The 23,806-nt window shown below is 38.4% G+C and overlaps 1 protein-coding gene across 1 annotated transcript; it reads left to right on the top strand.

Moving 5' to 3' along the window:
- The first annotated feature begins 1,461 nt into the window (after positions 1 to 1,461).
- On the top strand, positions 1,462 to 22,283 carry LOC131434761 (attractin-like). Its single transcript, XM_058601849.1, has 6 exons — positions 1,462 to 6,268; positions 6,867 to 10,028; positions 10,085 to 10,211; positions 10,280 to 10,366; positions 10,446 to 10,527; positions 20,578 to 22,283. The coding sequence occupies exons 1-6, from the start codon at positions 5,982 to 5,984 to the stop codon at positions 20,730 to 20,732; spliced, it is 3,900 nt and encodes a 1,299-aa protein (XP_058457832.1). The 5' UTR covers positions 1,462 to 5,981; the 3' UTR covers positions 20,733 to 22,283.
- The last annotated feature ends 1,523 nt before the right edge of the window (positions 22,284 to 23,806 follow it).

The raw sequence follows: 23,806 nt of genomic DNA on the forward strand, positions 1-23,806 counted from the left end.
ATGAGAATCATCCAGTCGAATCAAGTCGAACTTGCGATTCTCTCTAGGTAAATTCCACACAGCACCGATCATTACAAGACTGTAAGTTTTTTTAAGGGCCATGAAATACTCAGAGTATGAAGTGGAACGAACAAATGTAGAAAAATTTTCTCACTGTTCATGCATTGAGAGACACGAGTTCTTGTAGCATCTTCTACCGGATTGAAAAAATTGTATACAATGTAGAGAAATATCAAACAGCTTCTGTCAAATCATCGGCAATCACCAACACTGCTATAAAATATTTTAAAATATCCACACACTATTTTGCAACAACAAATCATGTCATCTGTGTACAATAATTTGTAGTTGAACAAAAACCTTGTTTATCGTCGAATCCAACACATACCACAACACAAAAGATTTTTATGTATTGTGAACTATACCAGTTGCCATTTTTAATTATTCGGGTATTGTTATTTTAAATATAAAACGACGACACGACCAGGCACTCCGAACGAAAATCTTAATAAAAAGTGATCGTTGTCGATTTACCACCAGTTACCATAATACGAAGTGACCCCTTGTTAATTATAAAAATAATCTTTGCGAACAACACTGTTCTGGTTACTACAAGCCAAAAAACACAGGAACATAAACATAAACAAACAAAATGTATTTCCGTTAGAAGTTTGTAAAAAAAATAGAAACCAATATTATTATTATTATTTCTAGATATTTACGAGAGGGAACGATATCATAGTGAAATTAGCGTGGTTAGATGGTTAGGTTTAAAATCTACGATTGCAATCCGCAGCTTATGTATATGCTGTTCATAGGCTTGGTTGAAACAATATCTCGAGTTACAGAAGCAATACTCTTTCATAGCTGACATTGCATTTAGAGATTTTGAACGATGAGCAAGAATATTTATAACAATAACGCTAAACCTAGAACAGATTCACTACAAAATTAATCTTCGCTTTTCGTTCATCCGAAAACTACATGGAGAAGCTGTGAGACTCATTCAACGATGTTGTCCGCAGCTGTGTGATCTTTAGCAGAAGAGAAAGCCTATAAATTTTACCGAGGCGTTCTTTTCGTCTTTTAAAGCAGCATATACTTGTAGCATTATGCCATTGCTTGTACGTGATATATAATATATTCAAAATATTAATCTCTAACCAGATTAATTCGTCGGAAGAATCCAGTGTCAAAGTTTGATAGCTGAATATTTACTTACGTATGAACTCTATTCTACATATAGAGATATTTTTAACAATGGAATTTAGATGTTTAAGTAACTACTAGTTTTACGATGATAGTCTATATAGATGTTTATATAGCGTAATAAATGTTGATGAATGAAACAATTAGAATGATATTGAGTAATAAAACAGCAGAAATTTTTATTACATGCTATTTATTTTTAGTCATAAAAACAAAATTAATTATTGTTGCAATTGAAAATTTAGAAAAAAAACTTTTTATTATTTGCCGTATATTTCTAAAGACCCAAGCTGTATATCTATTTTTCCCTAATCTATTCATTACACTTTATTTATTATTTCCAACACGGAATCGACAATCTACCAGATTCCGACACCTCCTAGCGTCAGTAGATACCCGACGGCTGTACCGCTTCGGCCCAAACAAAACCTAGATCTACTTATGAATCCCAACGGTATGCTGTTCAGCAGCGTCGTTACGAGGTTGTGATTTTAGCAAATCCCGCGGATCGGCATATTCCATATTGTCGAACACTACGCACTCGAGTCTCATTGATTCGACGTCATTGTTGTAAACATCATCGAACTTCACACATCCGTGCCCTAGATTATCTTTTTTACTTATGCGGTTGACCGGTTCATCGCACTTTATGAAGGCAATGTTTTAGCTTAATAACATAATTTTCCATAATTAAGAGTTACATGAAGTATTTTTCCGCACCGAAGAGATTTTAGTTATTTATATTTTTCAACTGACCGAAAACGTAACCACGGTTACTGGTAACTGTTGTTCTAAGACCAACAATCTACCAATCTGTGTTGCCAGTTTCAACATTTTTTCAAATGATTTCGTTTTGACATTACCAGTTACTGAGGGGTAGTTAAATTTGCGATACAGTTTTGATAGTCGAGTGGCAGGTCGTGTCGTCGTATAAAATATGCTAGAAACTACTATGCATTTCGAAACGTTTTATGTTATTTTTAAAAACTTTTTTGTTCGATTGATGAAAATCCTTGTGAATCTTACTATTCATCGGAATAGTAGTTTGAAAAAGAGTTCTGTTAACAGATCTACCAGAAAATAATTTTCAGTGTTAGGAGAGAGAGAAGCTCGATTTGTATACTTTTGTAAGCTTCGTCTTTATTTGAAAAACAGGTGAAATAACCCAAATAACCATGACGCATTATAACCCACGACACGACCAGGCACTCCGAAGAAAAATCGGAATGGAAAGTGTCTGTGAGTGATTTTCCGTCAGTTACCACAAATATAGCGACCCCTTGATAATGATAAAATTGATCTTTTTAAGCAACACTGTTCTGGTTGCTATGCGTTATTTGTCAAGGAACCGGAATTATAGAAATAAACAAACAAATAGGAAAAGTATCCCGATCCATTGTTAGTAGCCATGAAAATGCAAGAAAAAAAGGATTAAGTTCGAAATAAAGCGTTATATTCTCTTGTGTGCAGTCATGTATTTCCAAATCTGTTGCAACACAAGACGAAACTGTATTTACAATCATGTACATTTGCTAATAATCAAGTAAAATTACTGTTTCTAGAACTCGAAAAAAACGTGGAGCAGGATGTTTATTTTGTCTATTATGTATTCAATTAAGACCAAAAACATTATTTCGTAACACTATAAGAACCCTCACAGAAGTTTAAATCAATGGGAAAAGAACGTTAATGAAATTGCTGCGTTCTGTGATGTCGATTCGAAACATCATTATTAATTTTAAGCTATTTTCAAAGATCCTTTATACATTGAATCAGTAACAAAAAAATGCATTTATTCATGTTATTTCTCTGCTAAATCATGCTAAAAAGCTTGATTGTTATCCATGAAGATCTTTATTGGAGATGCGTTTGAAGTCTTCTCAAGAGAATTTTCCAAGAATTATCCAGATGTCATATTAAAACTATTCTATGGTTAGCAAAAGTCATAAAACAAAAGTTTGTCTCAATGGCGTTAAAAAATAGTAATGCTGATGATACGATCTACTTAGAAGAAATTCTTAGTCGCATAATTCGAATATTTTATGAAAACTATGCAATAGTTTCGATTCATTATTGAATTTTTCTAATAGAGATGGTGTAAGATGCTGATGTAGTTGATTGGTAACTGCTACGCTATCAAATTTTCGGTGAATACAATTACTGGTGGTGCAAATAAAATGATATAACTTATCGTTATCGCAAAAACATAGCGCTTCAATTAACTTTTAAGAGTCGATTCTTGTTCTTAGGTACAGCGGTAAAATGCGCGACTGGTATATCGACTCGGAGTTAGTTTTGTTTATCTATACAAACATGCCTTTGAACAACAGTATTCAAAGTTTCTGTTATTCGAAATCAATAATTTATCAAATCGAGTTGCCAGTTTTAACAAATTTTCAAGATATTTTGTTTTGACATTTCGAGTTACTGAGGGGTAGTCAGATTTGCGAGACAGTTTCAATAGACGAGTGGCAGGTCGTGTCGTCGTTATAACTTTACATTAATTTAGCTTCAAAAATTCGCGTAAAATTTGAATAAATACAGAGAAGTTACACATGTTTTACAATGCTATTATAAAGCTTAAAAGGACGATTATTAGACTCTTATAGGATTATTATTCTTATAGTTATTATTAAAGTTTCGTGGCTCCAAAATATAGCATTGCACACTTAAATTTTTTAGCTGAGTTTCGGCAAAAAAATGCCGAGATTCGCACAGCCGAATAATCAGCAATCATCTCGGCAAAAATAAAATTACTGAGCGTCTCGGCACTCTCAAATTTGACAAACGTCAAATATTGCCGAAATCGTCAGCATAAGATTTACTGTTTGCTCAGTGAAACGTTAACTGAATATTCGGCAATCCAATAAAACGAAAAAATGAAAAAAAAATTACCGAATCATCAGTAATTAAAAATCTAGTCAATTAATTTTGTTTGTAATTTCTCAACATTATAAACACGCCATTCAGGATCAAAAATTCATTTTATTAACACTTAAAGGAGGCTTACAAATTTGTTGCCAGTAGTGCTTAAAGCCTCTACCTGAAAACATGTAGCATAAAAAGCGGCGTTTCCGGATGCGGCCACCTCGAGTCGAGCTGGAAATATGAAAGTAAAAATATATATTGATATTTGGCTTACAAAAATGTTCAATATTCAATTATGCATATACGGTATTGTTCAAAAAATAAACTTACTTTGATCTATTAAATTATTCCATGCATTGGGTTATTTTTTCGCATATCGCCCAAAGTTTTGTCTCGAGGACGCTTTGAGCCCCGTGTTGGGTGTTTTTCCCTTATAATCGCGAGTGCTCTGATAAATTCGCTTTTTATAAAGCAAATCATGTCACTATATTTATTCAATATTTTTACTTGCAAGTGGTTCCACGCTTCTTCGAAGATTATCCATTTTTTCACTCGAAAATTTCATCAGAAAATAATCGCGCAATGCGAAGCGAAAATGTAACGCGGCAATAAATGACAGCTGTCGTGCTGAATCTCGGCAACAGCTAGCGCATATTCCGAAACCTCGACAAACGTCTCTGCTGATGTCGGCATATCTGTTGTTTACTGATAAATTCAGCAAGCAATTATGCCAAATTTCGGCAAAGTCAAGCATTTTACCGAAATATCAGTGAATGCATTTAACGAAGTTCAGAAACATGCGTATTGATTACTGAGCAATCAGCAAATTTACGTGTTGCTGATCAGTTCCGGCATTTTATTATGCCGAGATCAAGAAATGGTTTTAAGTGTGTGGATGTCGATATATAGCGCGGTGAAACATTGTTGTAAAATAATGTTCAGTTACGTTTTGAATGCAAATTTAATGTACATTGCTTTAAAGTGGGCAGGATTAGTGTAATTATACATTAACAATGTAAAAAACAGTTGTAAATGTGCAGTGATATAATACATATGATTACTTGGGAAGCGACAATAATCATTTCTTATGTCATTTTTGCTTGATAAAATTGAAACTGACCCAGGAGAGTTAGGTTTGGCATCAAGTGAAAACGACATTACAGTCAGTGTAGTCACAAGCGCGTAGATTTGAGTTCTTTCGAATGAGCGTGTATGCCCTGTTGGAATGTTTGATCGGAATTTTACAACCGGGCAGTCGAAACGTCGAAACAAAAAATGCTCAAACGTCTTGATGACAGAATCATTTGATGGCTGCTATTGTCTTCTTTTCTCTAACGGTACTTTATGAGAAAAATATCATAATATTTTGCTGGTGTCCCCGTTCTACTAATGGCATTAGATCCATTAGATCGAATGTTGGTTGACTTACAAACATAACTGCCAAAAGAGATTTCTTTATGCACAAGGAGACGAAAATGAACGTCACAAAAGAGAGTGGATGAAGACGACAGCCAAGAAACCATCAGCTAGCAGTGGAAGTCGTAAAGAGCCAGTAGAAAAAGTATAACCCTGATCAAGATTGGAAATATTTTTGTATTTAGTCATGATAATAGGATCCGTTTTTGTGATGTGAACGAAAAAATCTTTTTCACGGTTCTCAGAAACCATTGATCAGTGAACGAAAATACAGAGACAATGCTCTGTGCTGGAAAATCTGGAGCGAAATCGTTTCGTTAATTTTTTTTCTTCCGTCGCTGAAAAGTGAAAAGTTGCTGTCTGGTGATTTTTTTTTGTGTGTTTCTGGTCTTGGGTGGAGGGGAGTTGCACTAGAATCTTGTTTTAGTTTTTTTATTATTATTTCGAGAGTGCAGTGTGATCCGATCCTTCCGGTGACCAGTTGGACGATGTTCCAGATCTTCAAGTGCCATTGGATGCACCACCAACCGAGTAAATGTCCGCTGCTGCTGGGGAGTGTTATGCTGCGACTTTCGCTAGCACTGGTGTTGGTTCAGTTCGGTATGCTGGCGACGGCAGGAGGAATCAACTCCGGGCTGGCCACCGGGAACCAATCGTTCGGGGGGAAATGTTCGGAGATTCGGTGTATGAACGGGGGCAGCTGCAAAAACGGATCCTGCATCTGTCCGGATGGGTGGCAGGGTTCTGAGTGCCAGTTCTGCGGTGGCAAAGTTAGGTAAGGCCTGGACGAAACCTGTTCCTGGAGTTGTTTTTTTTCTTCTGTATGTTCATTTCTGTCGTTCCACTTACGTGTTTATCAGACTTTTTGATCTTGTCACAGCGGAGAGTTATCTGGGGAATTTCATTGCTGTCATTAAATCAACTTTTGGCAGTTTTAAGTTATTGCTTATTTATCTTTTTTTTGCAGTATAAATTAATTGAACTGAAGTGAAAGTACATTTTTGTAAAAGGGATTGCTGTTCGAGGCTCGTAATGTCACTTTAGTTACTGCATAGTTGCTATTCTTATATCAGATTTTTGTCACATTTCACTGGGGCCGTACCGTCAACAATGTGCAAATTTGGATTTTTTTAGTATTTGAAGAAAAAATCCACTTTTCCGTGATGATCGTTGAATCCGATCTTAAGGAGGCAGATTGCATCCTGGAATGTAATCGTACAAAAATTAGAATATTATCGTCAATAACATTATTTCTTAACTTTCTACGCCTTAGCAACGGGACTCCTTTTGATAAACGAAAATCCATTGAAGAATGTACAACCCTTCTAATCATTCTGTTTTATTTTTTCCTTCTTTGCGACACGCCAACACAGATTGACTGATCCATCCGGAAGCATCCACGACGGATTGGGAAATTACTCGATCGGTGTCAAGTGTAGCTGGCTGATCGATGCCCGTGACCACAACAGCATCGCGGATAAATTGTCACCGGTGGGTAGCGGAAAACCATCGGTGATCCGATTGCATCTGGAGGAATTTGCAACCGAGTGCGGATGGGACCATCTGTACGTGTACGATGGCGATAGCGTTGAGTCACCGTTGCTGGCGGTTTTCAGTGGACTAATGTATCGGAAGAATTTCAGTATCCGAAAGGTGCCGGAGGTGTTCGCCCACAGCGGATCGGCACTGTTGCATTTCTTCAGTGACGATGCGTACAATATGTCCGGGTTCAACATCAGTTATCAGGTGAACGCATGCCCCACGGTGGATACAATGCTGAACTGTTCGGGTCACGGGGTGTGTATTTACGGGGAGTGTAACTGCGATGTGGGATGGAGCGGACCGGCTTGTAGTGTTTCGCGTTGTCCAAACAATTGCTCGTCGCATTTGGGCAGAGGTGCTTGTAATGTTATTCAACAGCGGTGCATCTGTGCCAAGGGGTACGATGGAAACGATTGTTCTCAGGTGAGATCGTACGGTGTTTGGACGTCAATCAATTCGGAAGATACGATTGGATTCGCACCACCAGGCAGTGCATCGCACGGAGCAGCAGTATTCAGGGATACCTTCTACATCATTGCTGGGGAAAGTTACGGGAAAGCGAAGTCCCTCATGTACATGTACGATTTTAATGGTAAGGTTTGGGAAACGGCTCATACGGACTCGAAGACAACACCGGACCTGCGGTACGGAGCTTCGACAGTAATGTATGGCGATAAGATTTTCCTGTACGGTGGAGTAGTCGAAGGCAAAGGTGTTTGCGGTGAGCTGTGGGCTTTTGACGTTAGTGCGAAAATTTGGGAAAACATCACGGTAAAGGCGGACCAGTGCAACAAAACGTACGCCATGTGTGGACCTCTCAAGTCCGCCGGACATACAGCGACGTTGATATCCAACTTCGAAGTAGGAAAGAAGGGACACTCCCAAAGAATGGTTGTCATTTTTGGTCATTCTCCTCAGTTCGGTTATCTGAATACGGTGCAGGAGTACAACTTCGGTACTCGAGAGTGGAAAATTGTGAAAACAAAAGGTTACCCAGTGAAAGGTGGCTACGGGCACTCTGCAGCGTATGATCCGCTTAAGGAGCGAATTTATGTTTACGGTGGAATCGTTTCCGAAAGTGATAGCACTCAATTGTTAAGTAATAAATTGTACAGCTACGAACCCCATAGTCGAGTCTGGACACTGGAAGCAGCAGCTCCGAGTGCGAGATTTTTACACACTGCCACTTTCATAAGTCCTGGTTTGATGATGGTCTTTGGAGGCAATACCCACAACGACACTTCCCACAGTTTCGGTGCCAAGTGCTACAGCAAAGATTTGATGCTTTATGACATTCTGTGCGACTCGTGGCATATCCAGAGTATGCCTCTAGATCTGCGGGCAGATTTGGCTCGTTTCGGACATTCCGCTATTCTGTTTGAAGAATCCCTCTACATCTACGGAGGATTCGATGGGCAGATGATTAACGATATGCTCAAATACACACCGGGTAACTGTAGAGCAATGAACCGATCGGACCAGTGTTTGAATACTCGCCCGGGGTACAAATGCATCTGGGATATTCAGAAGAGCAAATGCGTTCCCATTCTGGATGTCGACAAGGGAGCGTTGTTTAGCAGGGATCAAATCAATTACGAGTTCTGTCCACAGGAGAGTAGATTGGTTATGACACGGCAAGCCTTACAGGACTACGAACTGTGCAATCAGTTGAACAGCTGCCAGAGCTGCGTGTCTACTTCTTATGGGTGCATGTTTTGCGGCATGGGCAGTGGCAAAGGGATTTGTGCGAAAGAAAAGTGTCCGGATGTGTCGTACACCTTTAGGGCCGACTTTTATCCGACACGTAAGCTGAAAGATTGTCCGGAAAATGACGAAAAATTTTGCGAACAACTGCACGGATGTCACGCTTGCTCGGCGTACAAGTTCTGCCATTGGGATTACGAACACAGCAAATGCCATTACGTGGGGAATAAGACCGGTGGTAGTGAGATTCTGAACGACGCGTTGCCATGTCCACCGGCCTGCTCGGTGTTGACGACCTGTGGCAACTGCACCCAGGAGGAGTGCATATGGTGCCAGAACGAACAACGGTGTGTTGACAAAAATGCTTACACGGCAAGCTTTCCCTACGGGCAGTGCCGCGAATGGACAACTGGTTCTAACAAATGCCGAGCTGCGAGTTCCGGCAAAAGTCAGTGCGGATTCTATGAGACCTGTGCCCAGTGTCGAGATGATCCCGCTTGCGGATGGTGCGACGATGGTTCACTGACCGGCTTGGGTCGGTGTCTTCCAGGGGGAGACAGTGGAGCACACGAAGAAATGGAATGTCCAGCGACCCGGTGGCATTTCACTCATTGTCCCAGTTGCCAGTGCAACGGTCACAGCACTTGTCCGGATTCAAAGACATGCAAACAGCCATGTAAAGATCCTATGATTGGACAGAATTGTGAAAAATGTAAACCCGGTTTCTGGGGCAACCCCGTGAATGGGGGTACCTGTCAGAAGTGTGACTGCAATGGACAAGCACAGTACTGCCACAGTGAAACGGGTAAATGTTTCTGCAGTACCAAGGGACTCGCTGGGGATCACTGTGAGAAATGCGACGCTACCAATCACTATCACGGCGATCCCAGTCGTGGTTCATGCTACTACGATCTCACCATCGATTACCAATTCACGTTCAATTTATCGAAGAAAGAAGATCGCCATTTTACTCAAATAAACTTCCGCAACTCTCCGATCAAATCGGATATTGATGCTGATTTCACCATAACTTGCTCGGTAGCGTCGAAGATGAACATCACCATTCGAACGGCGGGTGGTCCGGAAAAGCCTCTGTTTTCCGCTGTCAACTGTTCCACGTTTCGGTACCGGTTCTCGAAAGCCGAGCATCATTTTGGCATCGAGGACAACGTCACGCTGACTACATTCTATGTGTACGTGTACGACTTCCAACCGCCCCTGTGGATCCAGATAGCGTTCTCGCAGTACCCGAAGCTAAATCTACAGCAGTTCTTCATAACATTCTCAACGTAATATTTCCCGAATTCCCAAATTCGTTTCGTTAGTGCACTTTCGCTACTTGCAGATGCTTCCTGCTCCTCCTACTGATGGCGGCAATCCTGTGGAAAATTAAGCAACGGTACGACATGTTCCGTCGACGGCAACGATTGTTTGTCGAGATGGAACAAATGGCGTCGCGACCATTTTCTCAGGTACAACCGAAACTTTCAGCTAAACACTGAGTGCAGCAAAACTTCAAATGATTTTCTTTCTCCGTTAGGTTCTGGTTGAGATTGAAAGCAAAGAATACAATGAGCTATCGCCGGCGGTAGAAAACATCACCAGTGCTCCAAGAAAGCGGAAAAAGGTAAACGGAAATTGCTTCACGATAAAGCTTGTTCATTGTATAATTTTGCATTTTTGTTTGTTTGTATGATAATTCGCAGGATTCTCCAAGCCCAATAGCACTAGAACCTTGTGAGGGTAACAGAGCGGCGGTGCTCTCGCTTCTAGTCCGGCTACCGACAGGTATGTTAGCCAGAGCTGTTGCTAGGTTTTAACTGAACTAAGTTTCGTTTTAAGGACGAACATATTGGCTCTCTGATATCTTAGTTCATTGTAGATTTCATTTGATGGTTTACTTTTTTCTGAGCCCAGTATGATAAGTCTATCTCTACTGGCACCAATAGTCGGTGAGATTTGGTTACATTATCGCATGTAAAATTATTCAAAATCCCTTTCAGTCAGCACAGTGGCTTGATTTCGCGGATCTCGTGCGTTTTTCGTTTGGGTTTTAGTAAATTGGCGCGAATTCTCTGAAATATTTAGAAATCAAAAATTCTTGTTTTGATGTCTGAAATACATGAAACTTGTATTTATCTGATACAAAATTTTTACGTGAAGACATTTTACTTTATTATAAAGCGCCTTTTCAAAAGTCACCCTCTGAGAGAGTGATAAGTTTTTGATCGTGAATATCTCTTGTTGTATCTAACCTATCAACAGAATTTTTTTTCTACATGCCATATCGGAAATATAATCATCAATTTATGACAAATATTTTCAGTTGTATGGCATAACTACAAACAATTCTTCCGTATTGGCATTTCCGGTACCCGCGACGACAGTTTTGAGGTAGTAAGCGACATTTCATTTGTGCCGTACCTACTGGGTAGGTATAAAGGCTTAAGGGCTGAGGCCAGTAGGTCGCATATAACCACGTGCCTCGCCCTGCGTATTAAATTTCTCTCCATGCTCTCTCGCATATGTGCAAAATGACTCTCGATGGGCCGGGTGGGCAAGAAAGTTTTGAAATTTTCGGTTACAAGTTTGACTACATCACATAAAATCCGATAAAGCTACCGCTTGTTTGGCAGCCTTTCTGAGACGATTTTATTTTTCTCTCCTTTTTCGTTACGTTACCAGAAAACTGGAGCAGAAAAAATGGCGCGTTCATAGAAATCGACTTACCTTCACAAAAATAACATACACTTCATTTTCATGGCGACAACACCTATGTTTTTATGCACTAATCGCATCTAAATTAAATTATTCCGGCCTTTGAAGGCGAAATATTTAATGAACAAGTTGAATAACGGCGTTTTCAACTATGCAATTCTTCCTTCAGAAAAAAAGACTTTCCCGACCGCTAAAGTCAATGAATCATTCTGAAATTTTCACAGAATAATCTAAACCAATTTTCTAATGTCGTTCTCGCTTAAGAAATCTGTAACTGACCCAGGGTAGTTTAATCAAACAAACACTTTTCACGAAACTGAGATTATTTCGCACTTAGCAACGGGGTTTGAGCAAACCTGATATAACAACCAGGTTCGAAACTGACTCGAGTTTCAGTTCAACAACGTAAATACTATGGGTTCGAAACTAGCTTCAAACAAACGGTTTGACAAGAGTTAGGGTGGAAACTGGGTTAGGTTTGGCATCAAGCGAAAACGAAATAAGAGATTGTCAGTTGGGTTTTTTTATATTCGTCACCGTTTCTGAAAAATTCAAATTTTAAGAGTGAAAATAGCCCTCTAAAACACCCTAAAACACACTGGTCTCAGACCTTCACACTTGATTTCGTTCATTCGTAGCCTGCGCAGGAGGTTAAGCAAGTGCAACTTAAAGACCTCATTTCGGTTGGTTCAGGTCCAGATCTCTTTTTCTGTTCCAGTATCAAGAATTCTGTTCCTGAGTATAGTTTCATGCTCAGAATCCAGTTCCAGATTTCAGAAGGAATATTCTTCTGTTCCAGCGTTGTACATTCGTGGAAAATACCATCAATATTGTGGAGTATCGAAACGACCCAATTAATATGTTCTTTTAGAGCCTCCACCATTATTTATGATATAAGTAAATCGACATTTTGCATATTGGCTTTTAACGCCGTTTGCAGATCACGCAGTGTTTGCTCTGGCGAAAAAAAAATTATCGTGGGATTTATTTTGTACACTGTTAGCAGTATGATTTTTGCTTCAAACAAAGATAAACCAGCCCTTTTAAGGACTATACATGTTAACAAAAGATCTATAAGAATTATTCAACTGTTGAAATATGCACATCAAAAGAAGAAAAAAACTGGGTGGGTAATATCAGAGACATAACTGGATGTCGTAAATACGAATAAAACAGGCACGCCTCCTAATAGCAGTCAGTTGATCGATTGTGTGAATTGTGCAAGCATTCCTTTTTTTCACTACTAGAATTTGAAACGATGCACCTACGCTGAAATACGGATAAGTTACATCAAACATTCTGCCTCACAATTAAACATTATGAAGTAATTTTCATAATTATTTATAATAAATAACGGTGGTTCTAAAAAGAACTTTTCATGAAGACGTTCGTTTTGGGTAGTGACGAGTTGAATTCGAATTCCGATGAATACTACTGACTGACGTCATCTTTTTTCCAAGCTCTGTCCGTGGATGAGATACTGGTATGCTTGGCGTAGGTATACCGTTCACAACCGATTATGATCTTCCAATGAAGAAAACATTAATTCGCTGGGTTGATCAATGATACAATAGGCCTGTGATATGAAAAGTATGGAAAATATCTACGACTTGCAACATTGATATTTCAATCAAATACGAGATCAGTAGCAGATTAGTAGCTATTATCTTGTTCTGAAGCATTTTTATTAAAATCCCTCACAACTATCATCGGCGTATTTTTACAGGAATATATAATTGCCAGCAATTTCAATACAAAAAATAACTGAGAAAAAATTTCTAAATTGTTCTTATTAGAATCTATTAGACTGTAGACCTACACTAAGCTGATTATAATCACTTCCGATTTGCCTATTTTAACAAATAAGTAATTCTAATAGTTCTTTAGAAAACAGTTTGAGCCATTATATAATTTGGTATTACATTCCTGTAGAGGAATTTGACCTTCTGTTTCAACAGACTTCGCAGCCGATTCATAGTGTACAGAAACCATTGCATGGCTGGTGCTACGATCCTACTGACAGCCATTTGAGCCATTAGAAGGGATGATTTTGCTAATGTTTCGCAAGCTTGTTCACTATTCGTTTTCTTTCTCTTCAATGCAAACGATCAGCAGTTCTGTATGACGGAATCGCTCTTGTTTGAATTGAAACTAGCTTTGCGAACAAACCGCAACAGTGGCTAATGATGCCAAACTGGTTTAATGCGTCTTCTCGCCTTGACGACCGGAAGGCAAATGAGAACTACGACCTGGTCGTTTAAGGGTTTTAACCACGCAGAAGGTGCGCTCTTCAATGCCGCTGTTTGAATGTGTCTTCTCGCCCCGACGTCTGCTTCCATCCAACGCACAAGAAGAAATGATCGATTTTGGACCACGGTTCCCCTGTTATAACGTTCAGTTGAAGATATGTACCTGACTAAGGAGTGTATCGATAAATAGTTAGCAACATTCAAACAGTTATTACTCTGAAATGGCTTAATTTTTTGCAGCGTGTTTTGCGGTGATATGTTTATGTCAATAACAGCTGCGCAATCGATTGGTTTCGGTACGGTTTATCGTTTCAATTATGATACAAATTGATCCGGAAACGCGAAAGAAAATTCTGCACACTTGGTGCTCAGAAAGTGGTGTCACGTACAATGAAAATGCAAAACGGGTGAAAGTGCACCACACCAGTGTCAAAAATATTATCGAGAAGTTCGGTAAGACCCTTTCCATGAAGGATTTGTCCCGATCCGGTAGGAAAACGGGTCCCAGCCAGCCCGGCCGGGACTTAAAAGTGATTGAGTACATCAGGAAAAACCCTTCGACGTCGACGCGGGATTTGGCCAAGCAGTTCAACTCCAGCATCGGGATGATTCAACGGATAAAAATTCGGAACTCCCTGAAAATGACCGCAATATTATACGAAATCGGTGTACCAGGACCTGGACGACGCTGACACGTGGCGATGGAAAAGTTCGGGCAGAAGGTGTTGATCTGGCAAGCAATTTGTACCTGTGGTTTGCGGTTGTCGATTTTCTTCACGAAGGGCACAATTAACGCCAAGTTGTACGAGGCAGAAGAAGAGAATGCTGCCACTGTACAGAAAGCATAAGGCTCCTCCTCTCTTCTGGCCGGATTTGGCTTCAGCCCACAACGCCAACTCCGTTCTACAGTGGTTGTCCAAAAATAATGTACAATTCGTGGAAAAGGACATCAACCCACCGAACTGCCCGGATCTTCGGCCAATTGAAAGGTATTGGGCAATTGTCAAGCGGCACTTTCGGAAGGAAGGTACAGTGTCCCAAAACATGCAGGAGTTCAATAAAACTGGACAGCTGCCACCAGGAAAGTCACAAAAGTAACTGTGCAGAATTTAATGAAGAATGTCAAGTCCAAAGTGCGAGCGTTTCACAGAAACTAGGATTTTCTTCAATATAATCAGTGAAATGCATAAAAATGTAATTTTTCTACAATATATTGAAAACCGATATTAAAATATGTTTTTTTTTCTTCGCTTTTTTATTCAATAATCAATGTTGCTAACTACTTTTCGATACACTCCTTACCTCAAAATCGTCGTCCTTGTGCAAATAAAAAACAAAGGGAAAGTAAAGAATTTTCCGCGTTGTTTTTTAAGTTTGAGAAAACTTAATTTTTGAGTTGTTTGTGGTTATCTCACACTGTTCAAAATATTATCCTAAATTCCTGGTCATATTTTTGATGAAATAGTGAAAGAATTATGTTGCTGCAGTTTATACAAGTCGAGATATTAACGGTTATGTTCTGCCCATTCTTCCATATGGCTTATTTTGAAAAGGCGTTCCATAGTAAAGTAAATCGTATTCACGACCAAAATTACAAGGTTGTATGCAAGACACGACCGAGCACTTCTTTTTCTTCTTCTTCTTCTTCAGGTTCTGGTTGGAGTCACCTCACTTGAGATGACGCCGGTTTGATGGCCCAGCAACTTAAGCTATATTGCCAGTTAATTTTCGTTTATAGTCCAATGGACTTTCTTTTCACTGGACTACAACCAAAAATCTCGCTGTGTGGCTGCGTTGAGTCGCCAAAGTACGGATAAAAATCCTTTCTTTCTTGCGAAATACTCGAATTTTCTCCGGATTAACACGATACAACGTGCTCAGTTTCCGTTGAGAGTTTCAACGGAAGTCACTATCGAGCACAATTACATTACAAATGAAACAATTTAAAGGTTCCCAAAATAAAAACAAAAATATCGATGATGGTGGATGCACTGAACTAAAAATTTATTCAAGTGACCGATCAGAACCTTAATCTAGTTAAGGCTTCTTTATTATCGTTTCCGTTTTTTGTATTGAATTTTGTATTTACCACTAGATATGCAACAAATATCCACAATTTCGATCATATTGTAACTTGATGTTATTAATATTATTGTACGAATATTGTCATAGTCACTACGCATTTGGCGATCAGACGATTTTTGTTTTGATTCAAATAATAATTGAACTTAGACTGGCGGTAAACCGAGCTTCTCTGGGGGTCGTATTAAAATAATACATGTAAAAGTGCAGATCACCTTATCTTGAGTTTTTCTTCGATACTGTATGGTATTGCATTTAATAGTTTTATGTATGTTAGTCTGCGTGCAACTCATTTGTACTAAACCGAGGAGGCCGCTTTAAGATAACTTGAAGAATTTTTTTCCGAATCTTTTACTCCTTACAACTTGATTAAATTGGTGCTGTTTAACGATTTATTGTTCTTGTCACACTTAGTCTGGATCGAACCGTATCAGCATTTAACAGATCGGCTGAAAAGTTCGTATCGTTTCTATGAGAGGGCGCCACTAGAATTAAATCCATACCATTTTCAGTTAGTACCAACCTTCAAAAGATACGTGTAAAAATTTGACAGCTGTCTGATTATTAGTTTGTGAGATATTGCATTTTGAGTGAAGCTACTTTTGTTATTGTGAAAAAAATTGAAAAAAAGGAATTTCGTGTGTTGATGAAACACTATTTTGATAAAAATAAAGTGCCGCCGATACCAAAAAATGGCTTGATGAGTGTTATCCAGACTCTGCACCGGGCGAAGCAACAATTCGTAAGTGGTTTGCAAAATTTCGTACTGGTCATATGAGCACCGAAGACGATGAACGCAGTGGACGTCCAAAAGAGGCTGTTACCGATGAAAACGTGAAAAAAATCCACAAAACGATTTTCAATGACCGTAAAGTGAAGTTGATCGAGATAGCTGACACCCTAAAGATATCAAAGGAACGTGTTGGACATATTATTCACGAATATTTGGATATGAGAAAGCTTTGTGCAAAATGGGTGCCGCGTGAGCTCACAATCGATCAAAAACAACAACGAATTGATGATTCTGAGCAGTGTTTGGAGCTGTTATATCGAAATAAAACCGATTTTTTTCGTCGATATATAACAATGGACGAAACATGGCTCCATCACTTCACTCCGGAGTCCAATCGACAGTCAGCTGAGTGGACTGCACGCGATGAACCGAACCCAAAGCGTGGAAAGATTCAACAATCGGCCGGTAAGGTTATGGCGTCTGTATTTTGGGATTCGCATGGTATAATTTTCATCGACTACCTTGAAAAGGGAAAAACCATCAACAGTGACTATTATATAGCATTATTAGAGCGGTTGAAGGACGAAATTTCAAAAAAACGCCCTCATTTGAAGAAGAAAAAAGTTTTGTTTCATCAAGACAATGCACCGTGTCACAAGTCGATAAAAACCATGCTGAAATTGAACGAATTGGGCTTCGAATTGCTCCCTCATCCACCGTATTCTCCAGATTTGGCCCCCAGTGACTTTTTTCCTGTTCTCAGACCTCAAGAGAATGCTCGCTGGTAAAAAATTTAGAAGCAATGAAGAGGTAATAGCTGAAACTGAGGCCTATTTTGAGGCAAAGGACAAATCGTACTACAAAAATGGTATCGAAAAGTTGGAAGATCGCTATAATCGCTGTATCGTCTCTGATGGCAATTATGTTGAATAATAAAAACTGATTTTGGCAAAAAAATGTGTGTTTCTATTAAACGATACGAACTTTTCAGCCAAACTGTTATAGGGTATATCCATCCATTTAATTAGATTACATGATTATTCTTCGTTCAATAACAGTAATTATGGGCTTCGGAAAATCTATCGTCGAATGATTTAAACTGACCTGTTAGTCACCGAAACATCAATAACTATTGAAGAATCCAACCAACTCTTCTGCGATCGCACGTTCCGTGGTTTGATAATATTTGTGTAGAAAACGTAAAATTTTCAAATTCGAAAAACTAGGTTGGACGCTGTTTTCAAATCTGGGAAATTCTTAATTTTGCAGGTTGCAGTTAGATATTAACTGATAAATTTTTAAACGAAATCGATTTTATAAATCTATTTGCTAATGTTTTATCACCTGAATCAAATCTGGTTGAAAATTTTCATCCCAGTACATAGGATAGTTTCAAATTATGCGTTTGATTACAACACATGAGTAATCATTTTGTTATCCTTATTTGTAAGGTTTTACGACCTGCTTTCGTTAAATCTCAAGTGAATTGAAAAAAAATAACCAAAAATTGGCTAAATACATGGGATATTTCAAAAGAACCGGTAATCACGTTGATTCAGTTCTTCAATAGCTAGTTGATATAACAGTTCGGCTGAAAAGTTCGTATCGTTTAATAGAAACACACATTTTTTTGCCAAAATTCGTTTTTATTATTCAACATAATTGCCATCAGAGGCGATACAGCGATTATAGCGATCTTCCAACTTTTCGATACCATTTTTGTAGTACGATTTGTCCTTTGCCTCAAAATAGGCCTCAGTTTCAGCGATTACCTCTTCATTGCTTCTAAATTTTTTACCAGCGAGCATTCTCTTGAGGTCTGAGAACAGGAAAAAGTCACTGGGGGCCAAATCTGGAGAATACGGTGGATGAGGGAGCAATTCGAAGCCCAATTCGTTCAATTTCAGCATGGTTTTCATCGACTTGTGACACGGTGCATTGTCTTGATGAAACAAAACATTTTTCTTTTTCAAATGAGGCCGTTTTTTTGAAATTTCGTCTTTCAAACGCTCTAATAACGCTATATAATAGTCACTGTTGATGGTTTTTCCCTTTTCAAGGTAGTCGATGAAAATTATACCATGCGAATCCCAAAATACAGACGCCATAACCTTACCGGCCGATTGTTGAGTCTTTCCACGCTTTGGGTTCGGTTCATCGCGTGCAGTCCACTCAGCTGACTGTCGATTGGACTCCGGAGTGAAGTGATGGAGCCATGTTTCGTCCATTGTTATATATCGACGAAAAAAATCGGTTTTATTTCGATAAAACAGCTCCAAACACTGCTCAGAATCATCAATTCGTTGTTGTTTTGATCGATTGTGAGCTCACGCGGCACCCATTTTGCACAAAGCTTTCTCATATCCAAATATTCGTGAATAATATGTCCAACACGTTCCTTTGATATCTTTAGGGTGTCATCTATCTATCTCGATCAACTTCACTTTACGGTTATTGAAAATCATTTTGTGGATTTTTTTCACGTTTTCATCGGTAACAGCCTCTTTTGGACGTCCACTGCGTTCATCGTCTTCGGTGCTCATATGACCAGTACGAAATTTTGCAAACCACTTACGAATTGTTGCTTTGCCCGGTGCAGATTTTGGATAACACTCATCAAGCCATTTTTTGGTATCGGCGGCACTTTTTTTCATCAAAAAGTAGTGTTTCATCAACACACGAAATTCCTTTTTTTCCATTTTTTTTTTTCACAATAACAAAAGTAGCTTCACTCAAAATGCAATATCTCACAAACCAATAATCAGACAGCTGTCAAATTTATACACGTATCTTTTGAAGGTTGGTACTAACTGAAAATGGTATGGATTTAATTCTAGTGGCGCCCTCTCATAGAAACGATACGAACTTTTCAGCCGATCTGTTATAAGATATTCAAGCGAACACGGTGTGCCGCAAATAGCAGAAAATTGCACCAACACACAATGCAAAAGTGACAATCGAGCGAGCGAACGCATATACAATCCAGTCATCACCACACTGGACGAGCTATTTGTTTCATTCACATGCAAGCATCAACCAGGCAAAGGCAAAGGACAGGAGAGAAATGGAAGCTCCTCTCCCCCTAGAAAAAGGGTGACAACGAGATCCAACTCGAAAAAAAAATGTTCAAAAAATCGGCTCAATCGGCCACGTAAAACTTGTACGCAAATAGGCCTGAATAAAAATATCTTTTAAATGACTAGGCAAAGCAATGTTCCTCTTTATACTACGCAGAACAATGCGATGTTTTTATGCATGGCGCAAATCCTCCTCTGCCGAACAAGAAAATGACATCATTTTGGACAACTGGGATTGGTGGATGAAGACATAGGTCGATTCTAGCACTTTTTCCAATAGTATGGTATTGAAATACTGAAACGTCGTTGCCATACATGTTTAAGTTAATAGTTTCCGAATCGATTGGTTGCAAAATTATGTCAATCCATCAACAAACGACGTTATTAACGTTCAAAATAATGACAGAAAAAGGTTACACGGCTATTTTTTGAAATTTTTAATTGAAAAGTAAGGCCTTTTTAATTCCAAAAGGTAAAAAAAAATGATTGAGAAAAAGTGAATTGTGGTGTCACCGCGATCAGCGTCGTATTCACATCACGCTAATCTTTTATTTTACTGTTGGATATAATCACAAGTTTATTTTCCAGTTGAATTCATGCGGGAAGTGTTGAAATTGTTGTAGTTGGAATATTTCTATAATAGGCAAGATAACTTTGCTATCTGTTATTTGAAGATTGGTTTCTACATGCTTTTTAGCAGTTGGTTCATGAAATGTAAAAAAAAACATGTTCTGAATTAAATCACAGAACAAAGTTTTTCATAACACTATCCTATGAATATCTAAAGTACAAGTCTTGAAGAATTTTCCTCTCTTTATCATAAGACGAACTTATGGAATGCATTTACAACTCTTATGTCTGAAAGGCATAATTCATTCTAATGATTTCTTTCGAAGATCTGAGTGTGGGCTTCACACGTTCAAAAAAAAAAAAAGATCGCCCTTAATTCAATAAACACTACTACTTTCTCGCTCCGCAGGTGGCCTCCAACACGCTCCTCCAGGTCAATCGGCAGGTCTTGCCATAGCAAGTGCATTAGTAACGTTAGGTAACCCGCGACGACCGTCGATAGAACATCCGAAGGAACCTAAGAGTAAACGTAAGCAAAGCCAACATCCGGACAGTTGTATATAGAACCGGTAAGCAGGCCGAATATTATACAATACGGACAAACAAACAAAAAATGAGCGGGACAGAAATCGAGCATCAGAAGCAAACAACTATTAATTATGAAATTACCTAAACAAATCAACATTGTGAACAACTATGATGATCACTAATTACGGTAAAGTAATGGACGGGACAGATGAAGAGGAAGCCAGACGTACAGAGACAGTAGAATTTGTAAGTTTAAAAATGGTGTTATTGTGGATAGTCTAACGTATTTTAGGAAGCGCTATCGATCTCTACGAGAGAGGAAAATCAAACTGTGCAGAAAAGAAAGTTTCAAGTAATTTAATTTTACCCACTAACTGTTTGTGAATAGTAGGATATAAAAAGGGGAAAAGTTCAGAAAAAGCAATTTTATTGGCAGTCTTTTCTTTTTCGAGAGAAGACTGACAAATTTAATTGGGAATGTCTTACGCATTTTTTCCGTGTAGAATTACAGTAAGTTCTCGATTACATGAAATTTAATCGACAGTCCCCGATTATTATCTCTGACACTTATCGTACTATTGTTGCCTTCGTTTTGTTTCGGGATTCTACATCTCAAACGTATTTCGGATTTTTCGCGAGTAAGCAAACCAACGTTTAACTCTATTCGAACCAAATACCCTTTTGTGGCTTATTTTGTATCACTACTAATAATATAATTAAGTTTAGTTTTCTGTTCGACATTTTACGTGTGTTCAATCTACAAACCGAAATATATAGAACTGATGGTGAAACTTTTTTTCCTGCGTTTATATCACAAGCTATATAAATTGTGCTTAGGTTTAACACTGCATTTTCCTACCACGCGTAGTAGCGAAACTAAGGTTAGCCATTTTGATAAGCAGGTACAAAATACTCAACGTTCCATAAACCTAAAAATTTATTTCCGAACATCATATCGAACTCTCCAACCAAGCAAGAAAATTGCCCTTCCACGTACAGTTATGTTTCGGAAGCTTTTAAAAAGTTACACCGACAACTTTTCAATTCAAACTCAAATCTTCAAAATAAGGAATGTCCAAGGCCAACCTTATCTGTCAGCAGAAAGAGAAACATCGTTCTTGCAAACGTGGTTTTAGATTTAATTGTGATTAATTATTAACCGGACTAAGTTTCCGATAGACGTCGACTACCGAATAACAAATGGTTTTAAGGAAATATATCCAAGGTATGCTGTTGCGCTCAACGACGAAGAAACGAGATACGGTTGGCAATGGAATAGGAAATTGAACTAAGGCATCACAATATTATTATGATTATAGATCTTTCAATACATTGAAATAAACTTGATCAGTGGTAATGCAATGAGATATACATAGCTCGTAGGTAGCTCATGAATAAGATATGTCTGAAGTTAGGATAATGACGTTCAGACTCATTTGTGGATTCCGGGAATCCGCAAAAGGTGTGTGAATTTAGATTGCAGGTAGAATTTGTAAAAAAAAACAGGAAAAAAAACACACACACACAGTGAGAATAAAGTATTTTATGGCATTTGTTGCAATAATAAAAACTGACGAAATCAGCAAATTTTGATTTTTTATTTCCTACATAAAAATATCACTGAAATTGCCAAAGTAACACACTGCTTTATTACCAGTTTGCAACTGAGAATAACAACAACAATTGAATTTTCCTATAGGTCGATACTGCAAACGACAGATTCTCTTTTATTTATCACTAAAACATTACAACGTTTATTGTTTGAACGTTGAAATGATGAAGTATTTTATCGAAGAAAATTACATTCCGCGGTAGTAGCAGAATGAGAGTGTGCAAGCGAGTGATGGCGTGATAACCCTACCGTACGTACTGTAGAGATGTGCGAAACAGCTCATACCGGTAAGCAGCTCCGAACCGATCACTAAAGTGAATCGATTCAATGCATTAGCTCATCAGCTCATTTAGATTGAACTGAAGGTTAGTTTTAGACGCCGTATTTCTTGAAGTTTTTTTCTTGGACCATTTCTCTTACTCCGTTTTTCTTTCATATGCATGATTGAAATCATTGATGCACAAGGAACAATGCTATGCGAACGAATTTGTCTGCGAATCATTATTATGTCACATTTGTTGAATATCTGCAAAAATGACATCCCTGAATGTATCTTAGCCTACTGAGTGAGAGGTAAGATTTCTTATTGACAATGGCTCATGCAATCTGCTAAAGAAGGATAGATGAACATTTGGTAGAACGAATGAAAGCACACATTTCTTCTTGAAACTACAAAACTAGATAATTATTTTTTTTCAGCGGAGTAATTTGTTTCAATCGATAGTTTGACAGTAGTGACAGTCGACTCGTTTTAGTGTGTTTTGATAATTTTCGCTTTTGTTTGACGAAGGATTCATAACGGTTTCTACGATTGGAAACAAATCAGTTTCTTTCCAAATTAATCAGCGTATTTTTCAACAAGCTTAAAAGCAACTCGATTCTCCAACTCTACAGCAAATCTCACTTTCATAATATCACACTAGATCTGCTTTTTCGTGGAAAACGCGCATACACTTTTGTTTATGCTATGGTACATTGGTCAAAACATTGCCAATTGACGAAAGTAGCATTAATGATTATTTTTCATTGATTTCGACATACGTCAAATGTGAATCGAGAAACGGTGTTCGGGTAGTGCGTGTATTAGAACATTTCTAACAAAATGCAATAAAAATCTCGGTTTGTTTACCTTTGTTACTTAGGTCGTAATGAAAATTTTATACAGATTTAGTATATTCGTCCGTAAACGAGAATGGGGACTTTTCGTTCGAACGAATGATGTTCGAATACACGTATCGTCTGAAGCTAGACTGGCATACATTCTAGCGTTTCGCATATGGTTAATCACAAGAATTGGACTGATTTCATCAAGGCCGAGCATTTATTTGGATAAGTTCACTAATATTTGAATATTTTGTGGCAAACGAGTCGCGTTCAAATTCATTCGAGTAAAAACAAGAATGGCTTATTCGTATTCGTTCGAAAGTACCCGTGAGGGTGCATATCTGTGTTACTGTATCGAGTACAAAAACCGGTATAGTTGGTAGCGTTGATTTGT

Source organism: Malaya genurostris, chromosome 1, assembly GCF_030247185.1.
Source record: "Malaya genurostris strain Urasoe2022 chromosome 1, Malgen_1.1, whole genome shotgun sequence".
Taxonomy (NCBI): domain Eukaryota; kingdom Metazoa; phylum Arthropoda; class Insecta; order Diptera; family Culicidae; genus Malaya; species Malaya genurostris.